General features: G+C 39.4%; 1 protein-coding gene across 5 annotated transcripts in view; it reads left to right on the top strand.

Annotated features, from left to right (window-relative positions):
* Positions 1-21573, top strand: part of AP3B1 (adaptor related protein complex 3 subunit beta 1) — a 302972-nt gene that overhangs the window by 52381 nt on the left and 229018 nt on the right. For all 5 annotated transcript variants that reach the window (XM_033179939.1, XM_033179938.1, XM_033179941.1 and 2 more), the window contains exon 3: positions 3370-3444. In XM_033179939.1, coding sequence (XP_033035830.1) covers positions 3370-3444 — 75 coding nt within the window. The remainder of the gene's footprint in view (positions 1-3369; positions 3445-21573) is intronic.

Raw genomic sequence — 21573 nt, 5'->3', positions numbered from 1 at the left:
TTCTCCTGTTAGTTATTTGTAGTCCTTCTTTTTTTTTTTTGAGACGGAGTCTCATTCTGTTGTGCAGGCTGGAGTGCAGTGGCGTGATCTCGGCTCACTGCAACCTCTGGCTCCCAGGTTCAAGTGATTCTCCTGCCTCAGCCTCCCAAGTAACTGGGATTATAGGTGTCTGCCACCATGCCCGGCTAATTTTGTATTTGCGTGTGTATGTGTGTGTTTTTAGTAGAAACGGGATTTCAGCATGTTGGCCAGGCTGGTCACAAGCTCCTGGCCTCACGTAATCTGCCCGCCTCGGCCTCCCAAAGTGCTGGGATTACAGGCAGTTGTTCTTCTTAATTCATGTCCCTTCTTTCTTATATGTAATCTATTTTCAGAATAAATCCCAAATCTAGCCCATTCTCACTATGGTCACTGTCTTTCCTCTGTATAATTGCAGTAGCCTTCTGTTTTCCATGCTATCATATCTTCTGGTCTGTTTTTCACATCGCAGCCAGAAAGATCCTTTTAAAATTGGAGTCATTGCTAAATATTTAATGATGTCTTTTCTCTGCTCACAACTCTCCATTGGTCTCCGGCTTCACTCATTGTAAAAGCCAATTCGTTTTACAGTGGCTTATACATTTCTGACCTTACCTCTCACCATTTTTCCCCTCACTTACTCCAGTCTGACTCTCCTGGCCTCCTATTTCTGGCACATGCCATGCCTAAACCATTGTTTCCCTAGCTAGTCACATGGGTCCCCTCCTCTCTTCCTTTGTATCCCTGCCTAAAGGAAGGCCTTTTCTGACCACCTTATATAAAAGAGCAACTCCCACCTCCACCTCAGCACTTCGCATCCCCCAATACTGCTTTATTTTTCTCCACAGTAGTCTGTTGCAACCTCACTATTATTGTTTATTGACCTTTGCCCCATTAGAATGTAACCACCACATGGGCAAGGACTTTTGTGTTGGTTGTGGTTGGATCCCTAAGACCTAGGATAGTCCCTGCTAGAAAGTATCCTCTCAGCAAATATTTGTTGAGTGAATTTGATTGTGATGTTTTTTTCCTTCCTCATATTTGAATAATATTCTGCAGAATAAAGTTAGATAGTCATGGAGTAGGATACCATAGGACACGATGTCTGACTTTAGGTAATCATTGAATGAATGAATGAATGAATTAATTAATTAATTAATGGCAGGGGTCCCACAGAACATTTAATCCCTCTCTTTTCTTATTTCAAAGATGAGAAAATGGAGAGAGGTGTACAAATCATAGAAAGATGTCTTAGCTTCAGTATTTTGTAAACCCTCCAAAATGCTCAGCAGGTTTCACAAAATACTCAAATCAAAAGAATGTCACAGGTAAGGAAATAGAATATAAAAAGACTAGCTTGTATTCAAGAATATTTTAAGGCTATCATATAGGAAGGCCATATAAGAAATTGCTAATGGGGATTATAATGCTAAAAATATCACATAATATTTATATAACATGTGTTGTAAATTAATAAAGCCAATACCTTTTTAAAGGTAGTTTGTTAGATATGGTGTGTAATTCATAAGGAATCCCTTTCCCCCAAATTGCTCTATAGTTTGAACTTTATTTTGTGGTTACCAAAGTCTGGACTTTTAAAAGACATAAAGTTATAATCTGAGAATGAGAAAGACAAAATGGGAATGCAGACAGATATAAAACTAAAATAAATAGAAATGTAAGATAGTGCACAGGAAATTCCAAATAATAAGTGTAGATTAAAATGTTCTAGAGGAGGCTGCACATGGTGGCTCATGTCTGTAATTCCAGCACTTTGGGAGGCTGAGGGGAGTGGATCACTTGAGGTCAGGAGTTCAAGGCCATCCTGGTCAACGTGGCGAAACCCCATCTCTACTAAAAATACGAAAATTAGCCAGTGGTGGCATCAGGTGCCTGTAATCCCAGCTACTCGGAAAACTGAGGCAGGAGAATCGCTTGAATTCAGGAGGTGGAGGTTGCAGTGAGCCAAGATTGTGCCACTGCATTCCAGCCTGGGCGACAGGGTGAGATTCTGTCTTTAAAAAAAAAAAAAAAAAAAAAAAATTCTGAAAGAAATTAGGATTGGATGACACAGTGGGCCAGGTGTCAGGAGATGGCTCTAGCAAGGGAGAAGGAGTAGAATTTGATGATGCTTTAGATAGAAGGGTAGAACTTAGAAAGCTGGGGCCATGATCTGAGCAGAGGCATAGTGGGGCAGCCAGAGAATGTTCTAGTAGTGAGTAAGGTCAGTTTAATAGGGCCTTAGGTCAGAGAGCTTAAGAAGGGATGTTAGTGTACATTGTGAGAATATATGAATATTACATAAAATCGTTTGGACTCTAGACAATCAGAAGCTTTTGAAATCTTTTAGGGGGGCTGACATGTGGTTTTTAGTGTCTAGGAGAAATGTGGAAGTAGGAAATTCTCTCATGAATGTCATTTTATCATGAAGGATGAGTTTGGCTTTAGACATAGCAAGTTTGGGATGAGAGCCAGCTAATGATGTCTAGTTAGAGATATAGAACTCAGGCTGGATTAGGGCTACAGTTTTGGGGAATTTACACTCACATATAGAGGTGAGAGTTAGTCCTAATGGTGAATGAAATCTTAGGAGTTTCAGAGATTGTAGAACAGTGTAGGCTGAAAAGATGGTGGTGCACAGAACTTTAGTGGGCAGAGGAAGAATGTTTTGTGAAGGAAACTTTGAAAAGCAATGGTTGCAGAAGTAGGGTAACCTATGAAAAGAAAGCCAAGGGTCACATAAGTAGTTGATTCAAAGTAACATTCATCCCTCCCTCAACTCCCCCATTGCAAATGCAGTACATCTTTAATGTCAGATCCTGGAAAATAGACAATAGCAAAAATATTTTTAAAAAGCTTTTACCCAGCCTGGGCAACATAGTGGAACCCTGTCTCTACAAAAAAAATTTGAAAATTAGCCAGGCATGATGACACATGCCTGTAGCCTCAGCTACTCAGACGGCTGAGGAGGGGGATCACTTGAACCTGGGAGGTTGAGGCTGCAGTGAGCTGTGATTGAGCCACTGCACTCCAGCCTGGGTGGCAGAGTAGGATCTGTCTAAAAAAATAAAAAATAAAAAAAATTACTTACAACCCAGTTAGCCAGAGAAAACTATTAAAATATTTAAATATATATCTTAAATTACTAAATATTTCTTCTTTGTTGTGTCTGTGTATTTGTGTATTTATATTGCTATACAAGAGAGTGTTTATTTTTTGCTGTAAATAGTTGAGGTAAGATCATTCAAAAAGAGTTCAGCTGTTAATTATATAGCTTATTTGTTGACATAATCTTCTAAATATTTAATATATATAGAATTTCCCATATTGTCTGTTTTGTATACTCTTCAGATGATTGCAAAAGGGAAAAATGCATCTGAACTGTTTCCTGCTGTTGTGAAGAATGTGGCCAGTAAAAATATTGAGGTACTGTTTTGATCTATAATTTTTATGATTCCTTTTGTTTTCATGGGACCATACACTTTTCATGTAGTGTAATGCAACATAAGGTACTTGAGTATCACTAGATTTTTGTTATGATTAAAATGTCCTTAATTTTAAATGTAGGTAAGATCGAATAAAAAGTAGACACAATCCTAGCTTTGGATTTTTGGTAGAGAATGTGAAAAGCAAAACAGATTGATTCACCTGACTAAGCAATGGTAAGTTGTTGAGTTTTCACCTGTTCCTAGAGGCCCATTTAGTTTAAATTTTGTTCCAGGGACTTAATTTTAAGATAGCATATGTCCAGTGAAAAAGACCTGGTCGGGTATATCCAGACCTTGATGATTTGGGGCTTTTTGGGATTTCTAGGACTGAACCCAAGAATATTTCCCAAATTTCTTAGACTACTCATGACATGTACTAAGCACTCAGTACATATATGTGGATTTATTGAATGAACATGTCCCAGTAAAATGCTATTTTCTGTAAGCTAGACTGATAAAGTCTAGTATTAAGATAACATGCTCCTCTCCACCCTGGTTAATTGATAAATTAATTGAAAAAGCCTGGTTAATTGATAAATTTTTCTCAGTTTAAAGCTTTAAAGCTTTTTCTTCACCATGAAATTAAAAATGTGTTACTGCTGCTATTTGTTTGCCATTTTATTGGCAGATGACAAAGCTCATTAACAAATAACAGAAACATTCTAATCCAGGGAACATGGTTATGGTGACAGAGAGAGAAAGTGCACAAACATTCTTGCACGGGCAAGTGTGAGAGTGGAAGGAGGATGGGTGTGTGATTTCAGAGGGTTCGCTAGTTTTGTAGTTACGATTTTATTTTCTGTGCACAGTATGGTCATTTTTTGCTAGTGAAGTTGTTTCTCTTTTGTGTGATGATTTTAAATATTCAAAGTATTCTTGCCAGCAAAACCAACCAGAGAAAAAGAGAGAAAACATTTTGGAGCTAATGTTTTTAAAATATTACTTAACTAAATGTGATTGATAGTGTTGGTGAGAGAGGGATTTTAAATCTCCCAATCATGATCTTGATTTTTTTTTTTTTGCTCTTTTATTGAGACAGGGTCTCACTTTGTCACCTAGGCTGGAGTGCAGTGGTGTGATCTTGGCTCACTACAGCCTCGACCTCCTGGGCTCAAGCGACCCTCCCACCTCAGCCCCTCAAGTAGCTGGGACTACAGGCGTGTACAACCATGCTTGGCTAGATTTTTATTTTTATTTTTTGTAGAGACAGAGTTTTGCCATGTGGCCTACGCTGGTCTTTAACTCCTGAGCTCAAGCAATTCACCTGCGTCAGCCTCCCAAAGTGCTAGGATTACAGGCGTGACCAGCCGTGCACGGCCTTTTTTTTTTTTTTTTTTTGAGGCGAGGTTCCTCTCTTATCTCCCAGGCTGGAATGCAGTGGCATGGTCGTGGCTTACTGTAGCCTTGACCTCTTGGGTTTTAGGTGATCCTCCTTCCTCAGCCTCCTGAGTAACTGGGACTACCGGTGCATGCCACCACATCCAGCTAATTTTCACGTTTTTAGCAGAGACAGGGCTTCACCATGTTGCCCAGGCTGGTTTCAAACTCCCATGCTCAGGCAGTCTGCCAACCTTGGCCTCCCAAAGTGCTGGGAGTACAGGCATGAGCCATCGCTCCTGGGCTGATTCTGGAATGTTTTATTTTTCCCCTTAATTTAGTATTTTTTGCTTATTTTTAAAAGTACTCCTATTAGGCATAACTCTTTTTGGGTTTTCCTGATGAATTGACCTTTTTGTTATAAAATAAATCCTTTATTTTTGTTAATATGTTTTGTCTTAAAGCATATTTGATTTGTTTTTAGTATTGCCACTCCAACCTTCTCATTTCTTTTTATTGTTTATCATTTTTATTCATTTGCTTTCAGCTTGTCTGCCTATATCTAGTGTGCATCTGTTGTTGACAGCATATAGTTGCAGCTTTCCCGAAATCCTGTGTGTCAATCTCTGCCTTTTAATTGGAGTGTCTATTTTGCTAACTCTTAATTTAGTTATTGATCTACTTAGATTTGAGTCTACTATTTTTCTTTTCTCTTTGTCTCTTTTATTTTTTTCTTCTATTCTTCCTATTCCTTTTTTGGGTTAACTAGAAACATTTTAAAATTTCATTTTAGTTTTTTTCCAACTTGCATTTCTTGGCATATATGACAGTGGTCCCATGTGATTATAACACTGTATTTTTACTGTGCTTTTTCTATGTTTAGATACCAACTACCTACCACTGTGTTATAGTTATCTACAGTATTGAGTACAGTAACATGCTGTACAGATTTGTAGCCTAGGAGCAATAGGCCATATCAGTAGTCCCCAACCTTTTTGGCACCAGGGACCACTATTGTGGAAGACAATTTTTCCCTGGACCCTGGGTGGCTTCAGGATGATTCAAAAGCATTACATTTATTGTGCACTTTATTTCTATTATTACATTGTAATATATAATGAAATAATTATATAACTCACCATAATATAGAATCAGTGGGAGCCCTGAGCTTGTTTTCTTACAACTAGATTGTCCCATCTGGGGTGTGATGGGAGATAGTGACAGATCATCAGACATTAGATTCTCATAAGGAGCACGCAGCCTAGATCCCTCTTGTGTGCAGTTTACAGTAGGGTTCGCAATCCTATGAGAATCTAATGCTGCTGTTGATCTGACAGCAGGCAGAGCTCAGGGGGTAATGCAAGCAATGAGGAGCAGCTGTAAATACAGATGAAGCTTTGCTTGCTTGCCGACTGCTCACCACCTGCTGTGTGGCCTGGTTCCAACCCCTGGGCTATATCATATATCCTATGTGTGTAGACCCCTGGTCTTTATCATATATCCTAGGTGTGTAGTAGGCTATACCATGTAGGTTTGTGTAAGTGCACTCTGTGGTGTTTGCACAACAATGAAATTGTCCAACGACGCATTTTTCAGAACATTGTTAAGCAATGCATCACTGGATTGTAGAATTTTAAGGATAGGTATTTTAAACCTACTTTTTTTTTGGAAACAGGGTCTTGCTTTGTTGCCCAGGTTGGAGTGCAGTGGCACGATCTTGGCTCACTACAACCTCTGCCTCCCTGGTTCAAGTGATTCTCCTGCCTCAGCCTCTCGAGCAGCTGGGATTACAGGCTTGTGTCACCATGTCCATGTAATTTATTTTTTGTATTTTTAGTAGAGCCAGGATTTTGTCATGTTGCCCAGGGTGGTCTGGAACTCCTGAGCTCAAATAATTTGCCCACCTTGGCCTCCCAAAGTGCTGGGATTACAGGTGTGAGCCACTACGTTCAGGCTAAACCTACTTTTAAAAACGATTTCATATTTTAAAGTATGCTTCTTGCTTTTTTTTTTGGGACTGTAGTGGCATGAACACAACACACTATAGCCTTCACTTCCTGGACTCAAGTGATCCTCCTGACTCAGCCTTCTGAGTAGCTAGGACCACAGGTGTGTGCCACTACTCCTGGCTCATTTAAAAAATATTTTGTAGAGATGACGTCTCCATGTTGCCCAGGCTGGTGTTGAACTCTTGGGCTCAGGTGATCCTCCTGCCTTGGCCTCCCAAAGTGCTGGGATTATAGGTGTGAGCCACTGTACCCAGCCCTTAATTTTTTTCATTAGATAGGAAGTGCATTCTGTATTTCAGATAGATGAATTTTTCTATCAAGATGAAATAGTTGTTATAAACTCAATTACACTAAATTGGATAAACCAAAATCAAAACACTTGTATTCTTGTGGCCAGTTTATGAATTAAATTAATACTGGATTTAAATGACTTGATAAATCATACTTTCTTTCTAGAACACCAATTAATGGAAGAAATCTGTGTAGATTGTAGATTTCTTGAGTAAAATCAATTTTACTTATGATTAATTTAGTAGGTATTTATTAAACATTATGTGCTTGTTGCCATATATAATTCTGAATTGATAATTTTAAACTACTCTCCCTTTGATAACCTTATGGCCATGCTATCTGAGCTTCTACTTTGATATGTTTATTAGTTTTATGGCCTGTGGCATAAGAAAGTCCAAATATCTGAAAAAAATCAACATTTAACTTAGAAAAATTATGAGGCATAGGTGAAGCTTGTGTTAGTGTTATCAGGAATAGAATCTCTCAGTAGCAATAGGAATAATTGCTAATATTAAAAAAACCTCTCTGACCTAGGTTATTAGTGCCTTACATAGATCCACTCATTTTATCCTCACAAATAACCTTGTGGGGCTGGTTCTGTCATTACTTGTATTTTATGTATGAGGACAAGATGGTAGAGAGGTTAAATTATCTGATCAAGGTCACACAGCCAGCATGTGGCAGTCAGAATCCAAAGCTAGGCTGCTTGGCTTCAGAACCCATCTTAGCCCATTCAGCGCCATCTTTCCTGTTTGATGATTCCTTCCTCTCTTTTCTTTCTTAATATCATTGACTCCTTATCAACGTCTGGTATTAGCCATCCTTTGGGAGGTACCTGGTATTGGTATTTTTTTTTTTATGTTTTAGTTATGGGTAGAAATGACCAAGTCCTTAGAAATTGGTGGTAAATTAGCTAGTTCCCTCAGGACTTCTAGTTCTTGTTGTAAACAGAAAATTCCATACGAATTATTGTTCCTTCAGAACTATTTTACTATTCAAATAGTTATCAGTAGGAGAACTTTTCCATTTGTTCATATTTTCCCTTTACAATTAGATTCTGGTATGCTGCCTAAAGTTCTGTTACAAAAATGTCAATGTAAACATAATTATTGGTCTATTTGTTTTGGATTTCTTTCCTTCTTTAAATACCTTGTTTATTTTATTTTTTTGAAACATGCTTAAGCCTTTAATGTTTTGGGAAAATTGACATAAATTTCTTAAAACTTATGTTCAGAAGTTGAATGTTTCATTCCTCTCAAGTGCAAAATTTCATTTTTACAAGTACATGCTACTTTAGACACACAGGTGAGCTGTACGTCATCTACCATTAAATGTCAAATGATACCAAAAGTGACCTAGTAAGCAATCAGTGGTTATAGTACAAAAATAATCAAAGGGTTAGTCAATAACTCATGAAGTTTGATGTACTAGTATTGATAAGTTAATTAAACAGATTTGTCTATGTTCTTCCAGCCTACTGGGGCTCTGCTATGATTAGCTTTACAGCAAGGAGTGTTATAACATTGAATGAAAGTAACCGATCAGAGAATGATGTAGTCACGGAGCTTTAACTACTCCCATTTCTGGTCACAGAATGGTTTCAGGGAAGGTAGGCTTTCTTTGCACACCTGCAGCCTGTCAGTGCACAGGCCTCTTGTGGTCAATATTGATTGATTCTTATAACAGAAGTAGAACAAATTTAGTGTTTTGCAACCTTCTGTGATTTAATATTGTTATGCTTTTTGCCATAACAGTCACAGAAATCCTTCTCCAATAGTGAGTAATTATAGCAATGCCTGCTAGCTCAGCTGTGGTTCTGAATGTTTCAGTGTTGCCAATATAAACTCTGTGATATATTCTAGAGTTCATAAGCCAGTTTTAAAAGCTGGCTGTACTTGGTGAATAAAGGTATTGCTGAGAAATAAATTGTAAGGGGATGAGGGAGAACTGGGCCCATTCTTTCTCAAAACTTTCCAGAGAACTGTAGAGTGAGATCTGAATATAATTAGTAAAGAGAAAGAGTATTTTAAAAGAAAATTTTAAAAAACCAAACCAGTTGTGTTGGTGTGCACCTAGAGTCCCAATTACCAGGGAGGCTGAGGCAGGAGGATCTCTTGAGCCCAGGAGTTTGAGGCCAGCCTGGGCAAAAGAGTGAGACCCTATCTCTCTTTAAACACACACCCACACCGCCACCCCCACCCACTGACAAACACACACACACCCCTCCCCACACACCCACATACACCAAAAAAACAACCAAACTAACAAGTTAAAGGCTTTGGAGGGAGTCTTAACCAATGCCTGTTGTTTTCCTCATAGTATGTTGGTGTCTTTTATACTTTACTGTTCAATGAATTATACCCATTGGTGTGGGAAGTTAGATCCTAGATATAGTACTCTAATGTCTTAATTTTTTTCAGTCTACAGTTGGTCTGGAATGTGATCCAGCTGATAAATACTGATCTTTTACTGTATGCCAAGCAATGTGATAGGTCCTTGCAATATGCAGGTGAATAAGGAATGGTTGTTGTACTAAATAGTCTCATGTTCACTCCCAGGCAGATGGGAGAAATTACTTAGTTAAATACATATTATGTGTTGATTTGATATACTGAAACTGTTGGTAATCAATCAACTGCTGATATATTGATATATATTTGATATATTGACTACTGTTAATCAGTTAGCCACGTGTTAATCGCTTTCTACCATTGCTGTACTCTTAGGAACTTTAAATCTAGTTGAGGAAAAAGTCATCTATCCTTCTATCCTCAAATAGAGAAGTGCTTCTAAAACTGTGATCTAAGAATTTTAAAAACTTATATTTACACTTAAATGTAATCTGAAACATTATAGTTTGAATCATTTGGTTTCCATCTTATAAACTAGTATCATCTGTTTTTGGAACCAATTTTTTGTATTCTTGTGTAACATCACTTGGTTCCAAGTGATCATTTAAAGGAACAGTGTTTCACAAATATGTGTATTTTGGGTTTGAAAAATTCTGAAGGTTGAGAAGCACTAATTTAAACCAAGAAAGTGTAAAGAGTGTAATTGTGAATATAGATGGAAAGTACATTGATAATAGAGATGGGGATCTATGGAATGAAGTCATTACCGCCTTTTACTACAGTTGTAAATTTCTTGTTAGATTTTTTATAATAATACTGCAATGATATTGTTTTCAAATGAGAAGATGTGCAATTGGGGTTAAAAAAAACAGTGATTTAAAGCATTCTTCTTTTATAAATGTATATATTATAAATAAAATATGATTTTTTTCCTGCCTTAAAAGGTAAGAGCCTGTATTAAGGACATTTTATTCTTAAATGGTTTAATTTATACTAGGTTTTCAGATGCTCTTGGGGGAAGAGTTGTCTCCTCTTTTGTTGGGGTACCTTAATAGAAATACCTGAGGACTGCCGTCATAGGCCACAACATGTAGTAGTTAGGAACATGCCCGTTTGCATCCTGATTCTGCCACTTGCTAGCTCTGTGACTTTGGGCAAGTTATATAAACCTCTGAGCCTTACTTTCCTCATCTTTGAGAGGGGGATAATTGTACCTAGGATAGATATGAGAATTAAACGAGTAATGTAATGTAGATGTAGGGCCTCACATTTAAATTCTGGCTGGAAAGTTACAGCAGATTGAGGTGAAGAACAAAAGCTGTCGCAGTTTTCCTTTCATATTCTGTATTTCCTAATTAATTTTAATACTAGCCAGAATGACAAGGGTACTTTTAGAAAAGAAAGGCTAGACTGGGCACGGTAGCTCATGCCTGTAATCCCAGCACTTTGGGAGGCTGAGGTGGGTGGATCATCTGAGGTCAGCAGTTCAAGACCAGCCGGACCAATATGATGAAACTCCATCTCCACTAAAAATACAAAAATTAGCCAGGCGTCGTGGCATGCGCCTGTAGCCCCAGCTACTCTGGAGACTGAGACAGGACAATCGCTTGAACCCAGGAGGCGGAGGTTGCGGTGATCTGAGATCACGCCATTGCACTCCAGCCTGGGCAACGAGAGCAAAACGCCGTCTCAAAAAAAAAGAAAAAGAAAAAGAAAAAAAAAAAAAAACGAAGGCCGAGGAACTTCCCCAGGTGAAAGAAGACCAAGGAGACATGAAAACTTAAATATGATGCATGATCCCAGATCAGGAAAAATACTATACTATAAATACTATACTATTAAAAAATACTATAAATATAGGTATTTTTATAAATATATAAATATATATAATATATTTAAAATATATTTATAATATATAAATATATAATATATAAAAATATATAATATATTTAAAATATATAATATATTTTTATAAATATATAAATATAGGATGTTATTGAGAAATTCTAAATATGGATTATTTATTAGATAATAGGATTGCATTGATGTTACATTTCCTGAATTTTGTAATTGTAATGTTAGCAATTGACAAACATAGATGAAGGCTGCTGGGTGCGGTGGCTCACGCCAGTAATCCCAGCACTTTGGGAGGCCAAGGTGGGTGGATCACTTGAGATCAGGAGTTCATGACCAGTCTGACCAGCATGGCAAAATGCCATCTCTACTAAAAATACAAAAATTAGCTGGACGTGGTGGTGTGCACCTGTGGTCCCAGCTACTCGGCAGGCTGAGGCAGGAAAATCTTTTGAACCCAGGAGGCAGAGGATGCAGTGAGCTGAGATAGTGCCACTGCACTCCAGCCTAGAAGACAGAACAAGACTCTGTCTGAAAATAAAAAAAAGAAAGAATAAAACGTAAATGAAGGCTCTATGAGGCTTCAGTGAACTAGTCTTGGAACTTTTCAGTAGGTTGTTTTGAAGGATGATATCTGAAACAAGACTTGCTTACTATAGCAAGGGACAACTATGCTTTTTAGGCACAGTTTCTCTGGGCATAGAGATGGCTGATATTATTGTGGATTATTGGGAAGGACAGTCTTCAGGGATTCATGGACTTTCAGGGTCCTAAGTGGTTTGATATCATCTGTAGATGTGTGGTCATGTGGGTGAGACTGCTCTTGATTGATTGGCACTCAGAGACGGGTGGATGGGAGTGCAGTTGTTCCTGACTGGCTAACTTTCACAAGCAAGAGGCTGTCACAGATTGGTTGACTTGAGAAAACTTGTTCATTCAGGTGCCTTTTTATTGTTCTGTTGAACAGGTTTAAAACAGCTGTGGCTACAGGTTGCCAAGGCTACAGAAAAATGCGTCTCTCTGAGGAATGTGGGAACTTAAAAACATTACTAATTTGAAATTTTTTTATAGTTAAAGAATTTAAAGTATTATAAGAATCACAGCACTATTATTTTGTTTTGAAGGCCATCTGGAAAGATGAGATTCACCCCTGTCGTGAAATACCTTTATTGTTTTATCTGAACCCAAAGTAATTAATATTCCTTTTAAGATAGTATGGAAAGATGTAAAGAGTGAAAGTCACTGGTTAATACCATCGCACAGAGATAGTGACTATTAACATTTTATTGTATAGATTTCTGAATTTTGTGCTTACTTGGCTTGAATCTTAGCTTTTCTATTTAATAGATACGGTACTTTGGTCAAGTTGCTTACCCTGTGTTTCATTTTCTTATCTGTAAAGTAAGAATAAATACTTGTTTGTTGAGTTGTGAGGATAAAATGAGTTAATTTAAGTAAGACATTTAGAACAGTGTCTGACATGTAGTTAATGCTACATATAAGGATTTGCTATTAATACCATATTATGTCCATTCTAAGACATATGTTTGCTGTTTTAAAGTTTCTGCAGTTGGGATTTAACTTAACTGGTGGTGATTACGATGGATGGTGGTTTCTGTTTGTTTGTTGTTGTTCTTTCCTTTGTGGCCCATAACATAATGGTGTGTTTTACAATTGGTGGTCTATCTTAGACTGCATAAAATACAGTATGTGGGCATCTATTTTTTTTAATACAGAAGTGAGATCATACAATGCATACTGTTTTACACCTTTAAAAAATTTTAGGCCAGGTGCGGTGGCTCACACCTATAATCCCAGCACTTTGGGAGGCCGAGGCAGGTGGATCACCTGAGGTCAGGAGTTCAAGACCAGCCTGGCCAACTTGGTGAAACCCCATCTCTACTAAGAATACAAAAGTTAGCTCAGTGTGTTGGTGTGTGCCTGTAATCCCAGCTACTTGGGAAGCTGAGGCAGGAGAATTGCGAATTGCTTGAACCTGGGAGGTGGAGGTTGCGGTGAGCCCTGAGATTGTGCCACTGTACTCCAGCCTTGGTGACAGAGCGAGACTCTGTCCAAAAAAAAAAAAGCCTTTTTCAAGGACATATTTTCCTTTCTTTCCTTTTCTTTTTTTCAGATGGTGCCTTGGGGTGCAGTGGCGTGATATTGGCTTGCTGCAACCTCCGCCTCCCGGGTTCCAATGATTCTCCTGCCTCGGCGTTCTGAGTAGCTGGGATTATAGGCATGGGCCAATATGCCCAGCTAAGTTTTTTGTATTTTTAGTAGAGATGGGGTTTCTTTTTTTTTTTTATTATTATATTTTAAGTTCTAGGGTACATGTGCACAACGTGCAGGTTTGTTACATATGTATACTTATGCCATGTTGGTGTGCTGCACCCATCAACTCGTCAGCACCCATCAATTCATCATTTATATTATGTATAACTCCCCAATGCAATCCCTCCCTCCTCCCCCCTCCCCATGATAGGCCCCAGTGTGTGATGTTCCCCTTTCCGAGTCCAAGTGATCACATTGTTCAGTTCCCACCTATGAGTGAGAACATGCGGTGTTTGGTTTTCTCGTCTTGTGATAGTTTGCTAAGAATGATGGTTTCCAGCTGCATCCATGTCCCTACAAAGGACGCAAACTCATCCTTTTTTATGGCTGCATAGTATTCCATGGTGTATATGTGCCACATTTTCTTAATCCAGTCTGTCACAGATGGACATTTGGGTTGATTCCAAGTCTTTGCTATTGTGAATAGTGCCGCAATAAACATACGTGTGCATGTGTCTTTGTAGTAGAATAATTATAATCCTTTGGGTATATACCCAGTAGTGGGATGGCTGGGTCATATGGTACATCTAGTTCTAGATCCTTGAGGAATCGCCATACTGTTTTCCATAATGGTTGAACTAGTTTACAATCCCACCAACAGTGTAAAAGTGTTCCTATTTCTCCACATCCTCTCCAACACCTGTTGTTTCCTGACTTCTTAATGATTGCCATTCTAACTGGTGTGAGATGGTATCTCATTGTGGTTTTGATTTGCATCTCTCTGATGGCGAGTGATGATGAGCATTTTTTCATGTGTCTGTTGGCTGTATGAATGTCTTCTTTTGAGAAATGTCTGTTCATATCCTTTCCCACTTTTGATGCGGGGTTGTTTGTTTTTTTCTTGTAAATTTGTTTGAGTTCTTTGTAGATTCTGGATATTAGCCCTTTGTCAGATGAGTAGGTTGCAAAAATTTTCTCCCATTCTGTAGGTTGCCTGTTCACTCTGATGGTAGTTTCTTTTGCTGTGCAAAAGCTCTTTAGTTTAATGAGATCCCATTTGTCAATTTTGGCTTTTGCTGCCGTTGCTTTTGGTGTTTTAGACATGAAGTCCTTGCCCATGCCTATGTCCTGAATGGTACTACCTAGATTTTCTTCTAGGGTTTTTATGGTATTAGGTCTAACATTTAAGTCTCTAATCCATCTTGAATTAATCTTCGTATAAGGGGTAAGGAAAGGATCCAGTTTCAGCTTTCTACTTATGGCTAGCCATTTTCCCAGCACCATTATTAAATAGGGAATCCTTTCCCCATTCTTGTTTCTCTCAGGTTTGTCAAAGATCAGATGGCTGTAGATGTGTGGTATTATTTCTGAGGACTCTGTTCTGTTCCATTGGTCTATGTCTCTGTTGTGGTACCAGTACCATGCTGTTTTGGTTACTGTAGCCTTGTAGTATAGTTTGAAGTCAGGTAGCGTGATGCCTCCAGCTTTGTCCTTTTGACTTAGGATTGTCTTGGCAATGCGGGCTCTCTTTTGGTTCCATATGAACTTTAAAGCAGTTTTTTCCAGTTTGTGAAGAAGAAACTCATTGGTAGCTTGATGAGGATGGCATTGAATCTATAAAGAACCTTGGGCAGTATGGCCATTTTCACGATATTGATTCTTCCTATCCATGAGCATGGTATGTTCTTCCATTTGTTTGTGTCCTCTCTGATTCACTGAGCAGTGGTTTGTAGTTCTCCTTGAAGAGGTCCTTTACATCCCTTGTAAGCTGGATTCCTAGGTATTTTATTCTCTTTGAAGCAATTGTGAATGGAAGTTCATTCATGATTTGGCTCTCTGCTTGTCTGTTACTGGTGTATAAGAATGCTTGTGATTTTTGCACATTAATTTTGTATCCTGAGACTTTGCTGAAGTTGCTTATCAGCTTAAGGAGATTTTGGGCTGAGACGATGGGGTTTTCTAAATATACCATCATGTCATCTGCAAACAGGGACAATTTGACTTCTTTTCCAAACTGGATACCCTTGATTTCTTTCTCTTGCCTGATTGCCCTAGCCAGAACTTCCAACACTATGTTGAATAGGAGTGGTGAGAGAGGGCATCCCTGTCTTGTGCCAGTTTTCAAAGGGAATTTTTCCAGTTTTTGCCCATTCAGTATGATATTAGCTGTGGGTTTGTCATAAATAGCTCTTATTATTTTGAGGTACGTTCCATCAATACCAATTTATTGAGCGTTTTTAGCATAAAGGGCTGTTGAATTTTGACAAAAGCCTTTTCTGCATCTATTGAGATAATCATGTGGTTCTTGTCTTTGGTTCTGTTTATATGCTGGATTCCGTTTATTGATTTGCGAATGTTGAACCAGCCTTGCATCCCAGGGATGAAGCCCCCTTGATCATGGTGGATAAGCTTTTTGATGTGCTGCTGAATCCGGTTTGCCAGTATTTTATTGAGAATTTTTGCATCGATGTTCATCAGGGATATTGGTCTAAAATTTTCTTTTTTGTTGTGTCTCTGCCAGGCTTTGGTATCAGGATGATGTTGGCCTCATAAAATGAGTTAGGGAGGATTCCCTGTTTTTCTATTGATTGGAATAGTTTCAGAAGGAATGGTACCAGCTCCTCCTTGTACCTCTGGTAGAATTCAGCTGTGAATCCATCTGGTCCTGGACTTTTTTGGTTGGTAGGCTATTAATTATTGCCTCAATTTCAGAGCCTGTTATTGGTCTATTCAGGGATTCAACTTCTTCCTGGTTTAGTCTTGGGAGAGTGTAAGTGTCCAGGAAATTATCCATTTCTTCTAGATTTTCTAGTTGATTTGCATAGAGGCATTTATAGTATTCTCTGATGGTTGTTTGTATTTCTGTGGGGTCAGTGGTGATATCCCCTTTATCATTTTTTATTGCGTCTATTTGATTCCTCTCTCTTTTCTTCTTTATTAGTCTTGCTAGCGGTCTGTCAATTTTGTTGATTTTTTCAAAAAACCAACTCCTGGATTCATTGATTTTTTGGAGGGTTTTTTGTGTCTCTATCTCCTTCAGTTCTGCTCTGATCTTAGTTATTTCTTGCCTTCTGCTAGCTTTTGAATGTGTTTGCTCTTGCCTCTCTAGTTCTTTTAATTGTGATGTTAGAGTGTCAATTTTAGATCTCTCCTGCTTCTCTTGTGGGCATTTAGTGCTATAAATTTCCCTCTACACACTGCTTTAAATGTGTCCCAGAGATTCTGGTATGTTGTATCTTTGTTCTCATTGGTTTCAAAGAACATCTTTATTTCTGCTTTCATGTCGTTATGTACCCAGTAGTCATTCAGGAGCAGGTTGTTCAGTTTCCATGTAGTTGAGCGGTTTTGATTGAGTTTCTTAGTCCTGAGTTCTAGTTTGATTGCACTGTGGTCTGAGAGACAGTTTGTTATAATTTCTGTTCTTTTACATTTGCTGAGGAGTGCCTTACTTCCAATTATGTGGTCAGTTTTGGAATAAGTGCGATGTGGTGCTGAGAAGAATGTATATTCTGTTGATTTGGGGTGGAGAGTTCTATAGATGTGTATTAGGTCCGTTTGGTGCAGAGATGAGTTCAATTCCTGGATATCCTTGTTAACTTTCTGTCTCGTTGATCTGTCTAATGTTGACAGTGGAGTGTTGAAGTCTCCCATTATTATTGTATGGTAGTCTTAAGTCTCTTTGTAGGTCTCTAAGGACTTGCTTTATGAATCTGGGTGCTCCTGTATTGGGTGCATATATATTTAGGAGAGTTAACTGTTCCTGTTGAATTGATCCCTTTACCATTATGTAATGGCCTTCTTTGTCTCTTTTGATCTTTGATGGTTTAAAGTCTGTTTTATCAGAGACTAGGATTGCAACCCCTGCTTTTTTTTGTTCTCCATTTGCTTGGTAGATCTTCCTCCATCCCTTTATTTTGAGCCTATGTATGTCTCTGCATGTGAGATGGGTCTCCTGAATACAGCAGACTGATGGGTCTTGACTCTTTATCCAGTTTGCCAGTCTGTGTCTTTTAATTGGAGCATTTAGTCCATTTACGTTTAAGGTTAATATTGTTATGTGTGAACTTGGTCCTGTCATTATGATATTAACTGGTTATTTTGCTCGTTAGTTGATGCAGTTTCTTCCTAGCCTCGATGGTCTTTACATTTTGGCATGTTTTTGCAATGGCTGGTACCGCTTGTTCCTTTCCATGTTTAGGGCTTCCTTCAGGGTCTCTTGTAAGGCAGGCCTGGTGGTGACAAAATCTCTAAGCATTTGCTTATCTGTAAAGGATTTTATTTCTCCTTCACTGATGAACTTAGTTTGGCTGGATATGAAATTCTGGGTTGAAAATTCTTTTCTTTAAGAACGTTGAATATTGGCCCCCACTCTCTTCTGGCTTGTAGAGTTTCTGCCGAGAGATCTCCTGTTAGTCTGATAGGCTTCCCTTTGTGGGTAACCCGACCTTTCTCTCTGGCTGCCCTTAAGATTTTTTCCTTCATTTCAACTTTGGTGAATCTGTCAATTATGTGTCTTGGAGTTGCTCTTCTGGAGGAGTATCTTTGTGGCGTTCTCTGTATTTCCTGAATTTGAATGTTGGCCTGCCCTACTAGGTTGGGGAAGTTCTCCTGGATGATATCCTGTAGAGTGTTTTCCAAGTTGGTTCCATTTTCCCCCTCACTTTCAGGCACCCCAATCAGACGTAGATTTGGTCTTTTTACATAATCCCATACTTCTTGCAGGCTTTGTTCATTTCTTTTTCTTCTTTTTTCTTTTGGTTTCTCTTCTCGCTTCATTTCATTCATTTGATCCTCAATCGCTGATACTCTTTCTTCCAGTTGATCGAGTCGGTTACTGAAGCTTGTGCATTTGTCACGTATTTCTCGTGTCATGGTTTTCATCTCTGTCATTTCGTTTATGATCTTCTCTGCATTAATTAGTCTAGCTGTCAATTCTTCCACTCTTTTTTCAAGATTTTTAGTTTCTTTGCGCTGGGTACGTAATTCCTCCTGTAGCTCTGAGAGGTTTGATGGACTGAAGCCTTCTTCTCTCATCTCGTCAAAGTCATTCTCTGACCAGCTTTGATCCGTTGCTGGCGATGGGCTGCGCTCCTTTGCAGGGGGAGATGCACTCTTATTTTTTGAATTTCCAGCTTTTCTGCCCTGCTTCTTCCCCATCTTGTGGTTTTATCTGTCTCTGGTCTTTGATGATGGTGACGTACTGATGGGGTTTTGGTATAGGTGTCCTTCCTGTTTGATAGTTTTCCGTCTGACAGTCAGAAGGACTGTCTGTTGGTCTGTTGGAGATTGCTTGAGGTCCACTCCAGACCCTGTTTGCCTGGGTCCGCAGCAGAGGTTGCAGAAGATAGAATATTGCTGAACAGCGAGTGTACCTGTCTGATTCTTCCTTTGGAAGTTTCCTCTCAGGGGTGACTCCACCCTGTGAGGTGTGGGGTGTCAGACTGCCCCTAGTGGGGGATGTCTCCCAGCTAGGCTACTCAGGGGTCAGGGACCCACCTGAGCAGGCAGTCTGTCCGTTCTCAGATCTCAGCCTCCGCGTTGGGAGATCCACGGCTCTCCCCAAAGCTGTCAGACAGGGTCGTTTACGTCTGCACCGGCCCCCGCTGCTTCCCCTATTGGACTTCAGCTGTGCGCTGTCCTCAGAGGTGGAGTCTACAGAGACAGGCAGGCTTCGTTGAGCTGCTGTGAGCTCCACCCAGTTCGAGCTTCCCAGCGGCTTTGTTTACCTACTTAAGCCTCAGCAATGGCGGGCGCCCCTCCCCCAGCCTCGCTGCTGCCTTGTGGATAGATCGGATCGATCGCCGCAGACTGCTGTGTTAGCAGTGAGGGAGGCTCCGTGGGCTTGGGACCCTCCCGGCCAGGTGTGGGATATATTCTCCTGGTGTGCCTGTTTCCTTAAAGCGCAGTATTGGGGTGGGAGTTACCCGATTTTCCAGGTGTTGTGTGTCTCAGTTCCCCTGGCTAGGAAAACGGATTTCCTTCCCCCTTGCGCTTCCAGGTGAGGCGATGCCTCGCCCTGCTTCAGCTCTCGCTGGTCAGGCTACAGCAGCTGACCAGCACCGATTGTCCGGCACTCCCTAGTGAGATGACCCCAGTACCTCAGTTGAAAATGCAGAAATCACCGGTCTTCTGTGTCGCTGGCGCTGGGAGTTGGAGACTGGAGCTGTTCCTATTCGGCCATCTTAGACATGGGGTTTCACCATGTTGGCCATGCTGGCCTCCAACTCCTGACCTCAGGTGATCCGCCCATCTCGGCCTCCCAAAGTGCTGGGATTACAGGTGTGATCCACCGTGCCTGGCCACAAGGACATATTTTCAATGTCCTACAGATTTATTTAATTTTGTATAGTGGATGAATAGTATAGTGTTATATGGATGAACTGTCATTTGTTTACTGTTCATCTACTAGGACTCTTTCTTGTTTAATTTTTGCTCTTGTGGAAGATTTTAGTAAGTGGAACCTGGGGACGCGGGATAACTTAGGATAACCTGAGTGGAGATTGAGAGAAAAGTGCAAGTTGTATTTGGGGCTGTTTCTGTTTGACTAGAAAAGGAGGTTTCGAACAGATTATAAACTGTATTGAGTTAAGAGCTTTAGATTTTGTTTTAAGGTTTTGTGGAGCCATTCAACATTGAAGAGTAATTGGCAAAAAGATTTTCATTTTATTTATAACTCTGTCCATATAGTATAGATGAATGGATTGATATCGACTTAAAATGGTTGTGTTTAACATTTTTATCAATGATGAAGATGTACAAAGTTTGTTTTCTCATTAAGTTTTCATTTGTACTTATGAATTGAGAAATAGGTTGGATTATAAAATTATCATCTCAAATTATCTTAACAGGGTGCCAAGATGCGTTGAATCTAAATTGTTGACAATTTCTGTAGATAAATGGAAGATTTTGCCTTTCATTTAAAAGAATTTTAAAAAAATTCCATGAGGATAGTTTGATTTTGATTTGGTCAGCAGTACATTTGGAAAAGGTGTATGGTTTTAATGAAGAATTAGTTGTATCAGTGGAAATACCTCATGTGGAGCAAGTTCTTATCTAGTTTGCTCTGTTTAGACTTTATTTGCAGTTTGTAGTGCCACGCTGAAAAAAATTGGGGTGAGTTTAGGAAGGAGCAAACAGGATGGCAGAGGAACTTAAAGCTGTTATGTTTCATGAGAAATTAGGGTACAAGGAAGGAAGGTCATGACAATTGTCTCTAAAGTAGTCCAGATTGATCAGTATGACTCGAAATACGATCCAGTATAGTACTGTTTTTATATTTCCGGCACCAGTTCCAGCGATCTCCAACTTTTTTCTTCATTTCCTGTGTTCTTTGAGTATATAAATTAAGAAAAAAAAAATTTTAATTTTTAAAATTTTTGAGACAGAGTCTCTCTCTAGTTGCCCAGGCTGGAGTGCAGTGGCACAATCCTGCCTCACTCCAGCTTTGACCTCCCGGGCTCGGGTGACTCCCCATCTCACCTCCCAAGTATCTGGGACTACAGGCACTCCAATTGGTGGTAATTTTTTTTTTTTTTTTTTTTTAACTAGAGATGGATTTCACCATGTTGCCCAGGCTGGTCTTGAACTCTTGGACTCAGGCAGTCTGCCTGCCTCAGCCTCCCAAAGTGCTGGGATTACAGGCGTGAGCCACTGTGCCTGGCCGAGTACCTAACTTTTAGGTATATGCTATGCTGATATCTTTAAAGGGTAATCAGGGATGTGAAGATATTTGAGAAGGTAGATACAGGTTATAAATAGTGCTAGAAGGAAGCAATGGATAAATTTCAACTCAAATTCTAGTTTTTGTTTTTTTCTGTTCATAATTTTGTGTAAACTTAGTGATTAAATTGCCTTTAAAAATTGTTTTCAAGACTGGGCACAATGGCTCATGCCTGTAACCCCTGTGCTTTGAGAGGCTGAGGTGGGAGGACCAGTTAAGCCCAGGAGTTCGAGACCAGCCTGGGTAGGCAA

Source organism: Trachypithecus francoisi, unplaced genomic scaffold (genome assembly GCF_009764315.1).
Source record: "Trachypithecus francoisi isolate TF-2019V2 unplaced genomic scaffold, Tfra_2.0 Lachesis_group2, whole genome shotgun sequence".
Lineage (NCBI taxonomy): Eukaryota > Metazoa > Chordata > Mammalia > Primates > Cercopithecidae > Trachypithecus > Trachypithecus francoisi.
The sequence above is the reverse complement of the archived record's forward strand: the minus strand, read 5'-3'. Positions and strand labels throughout refer to the sequence as shown.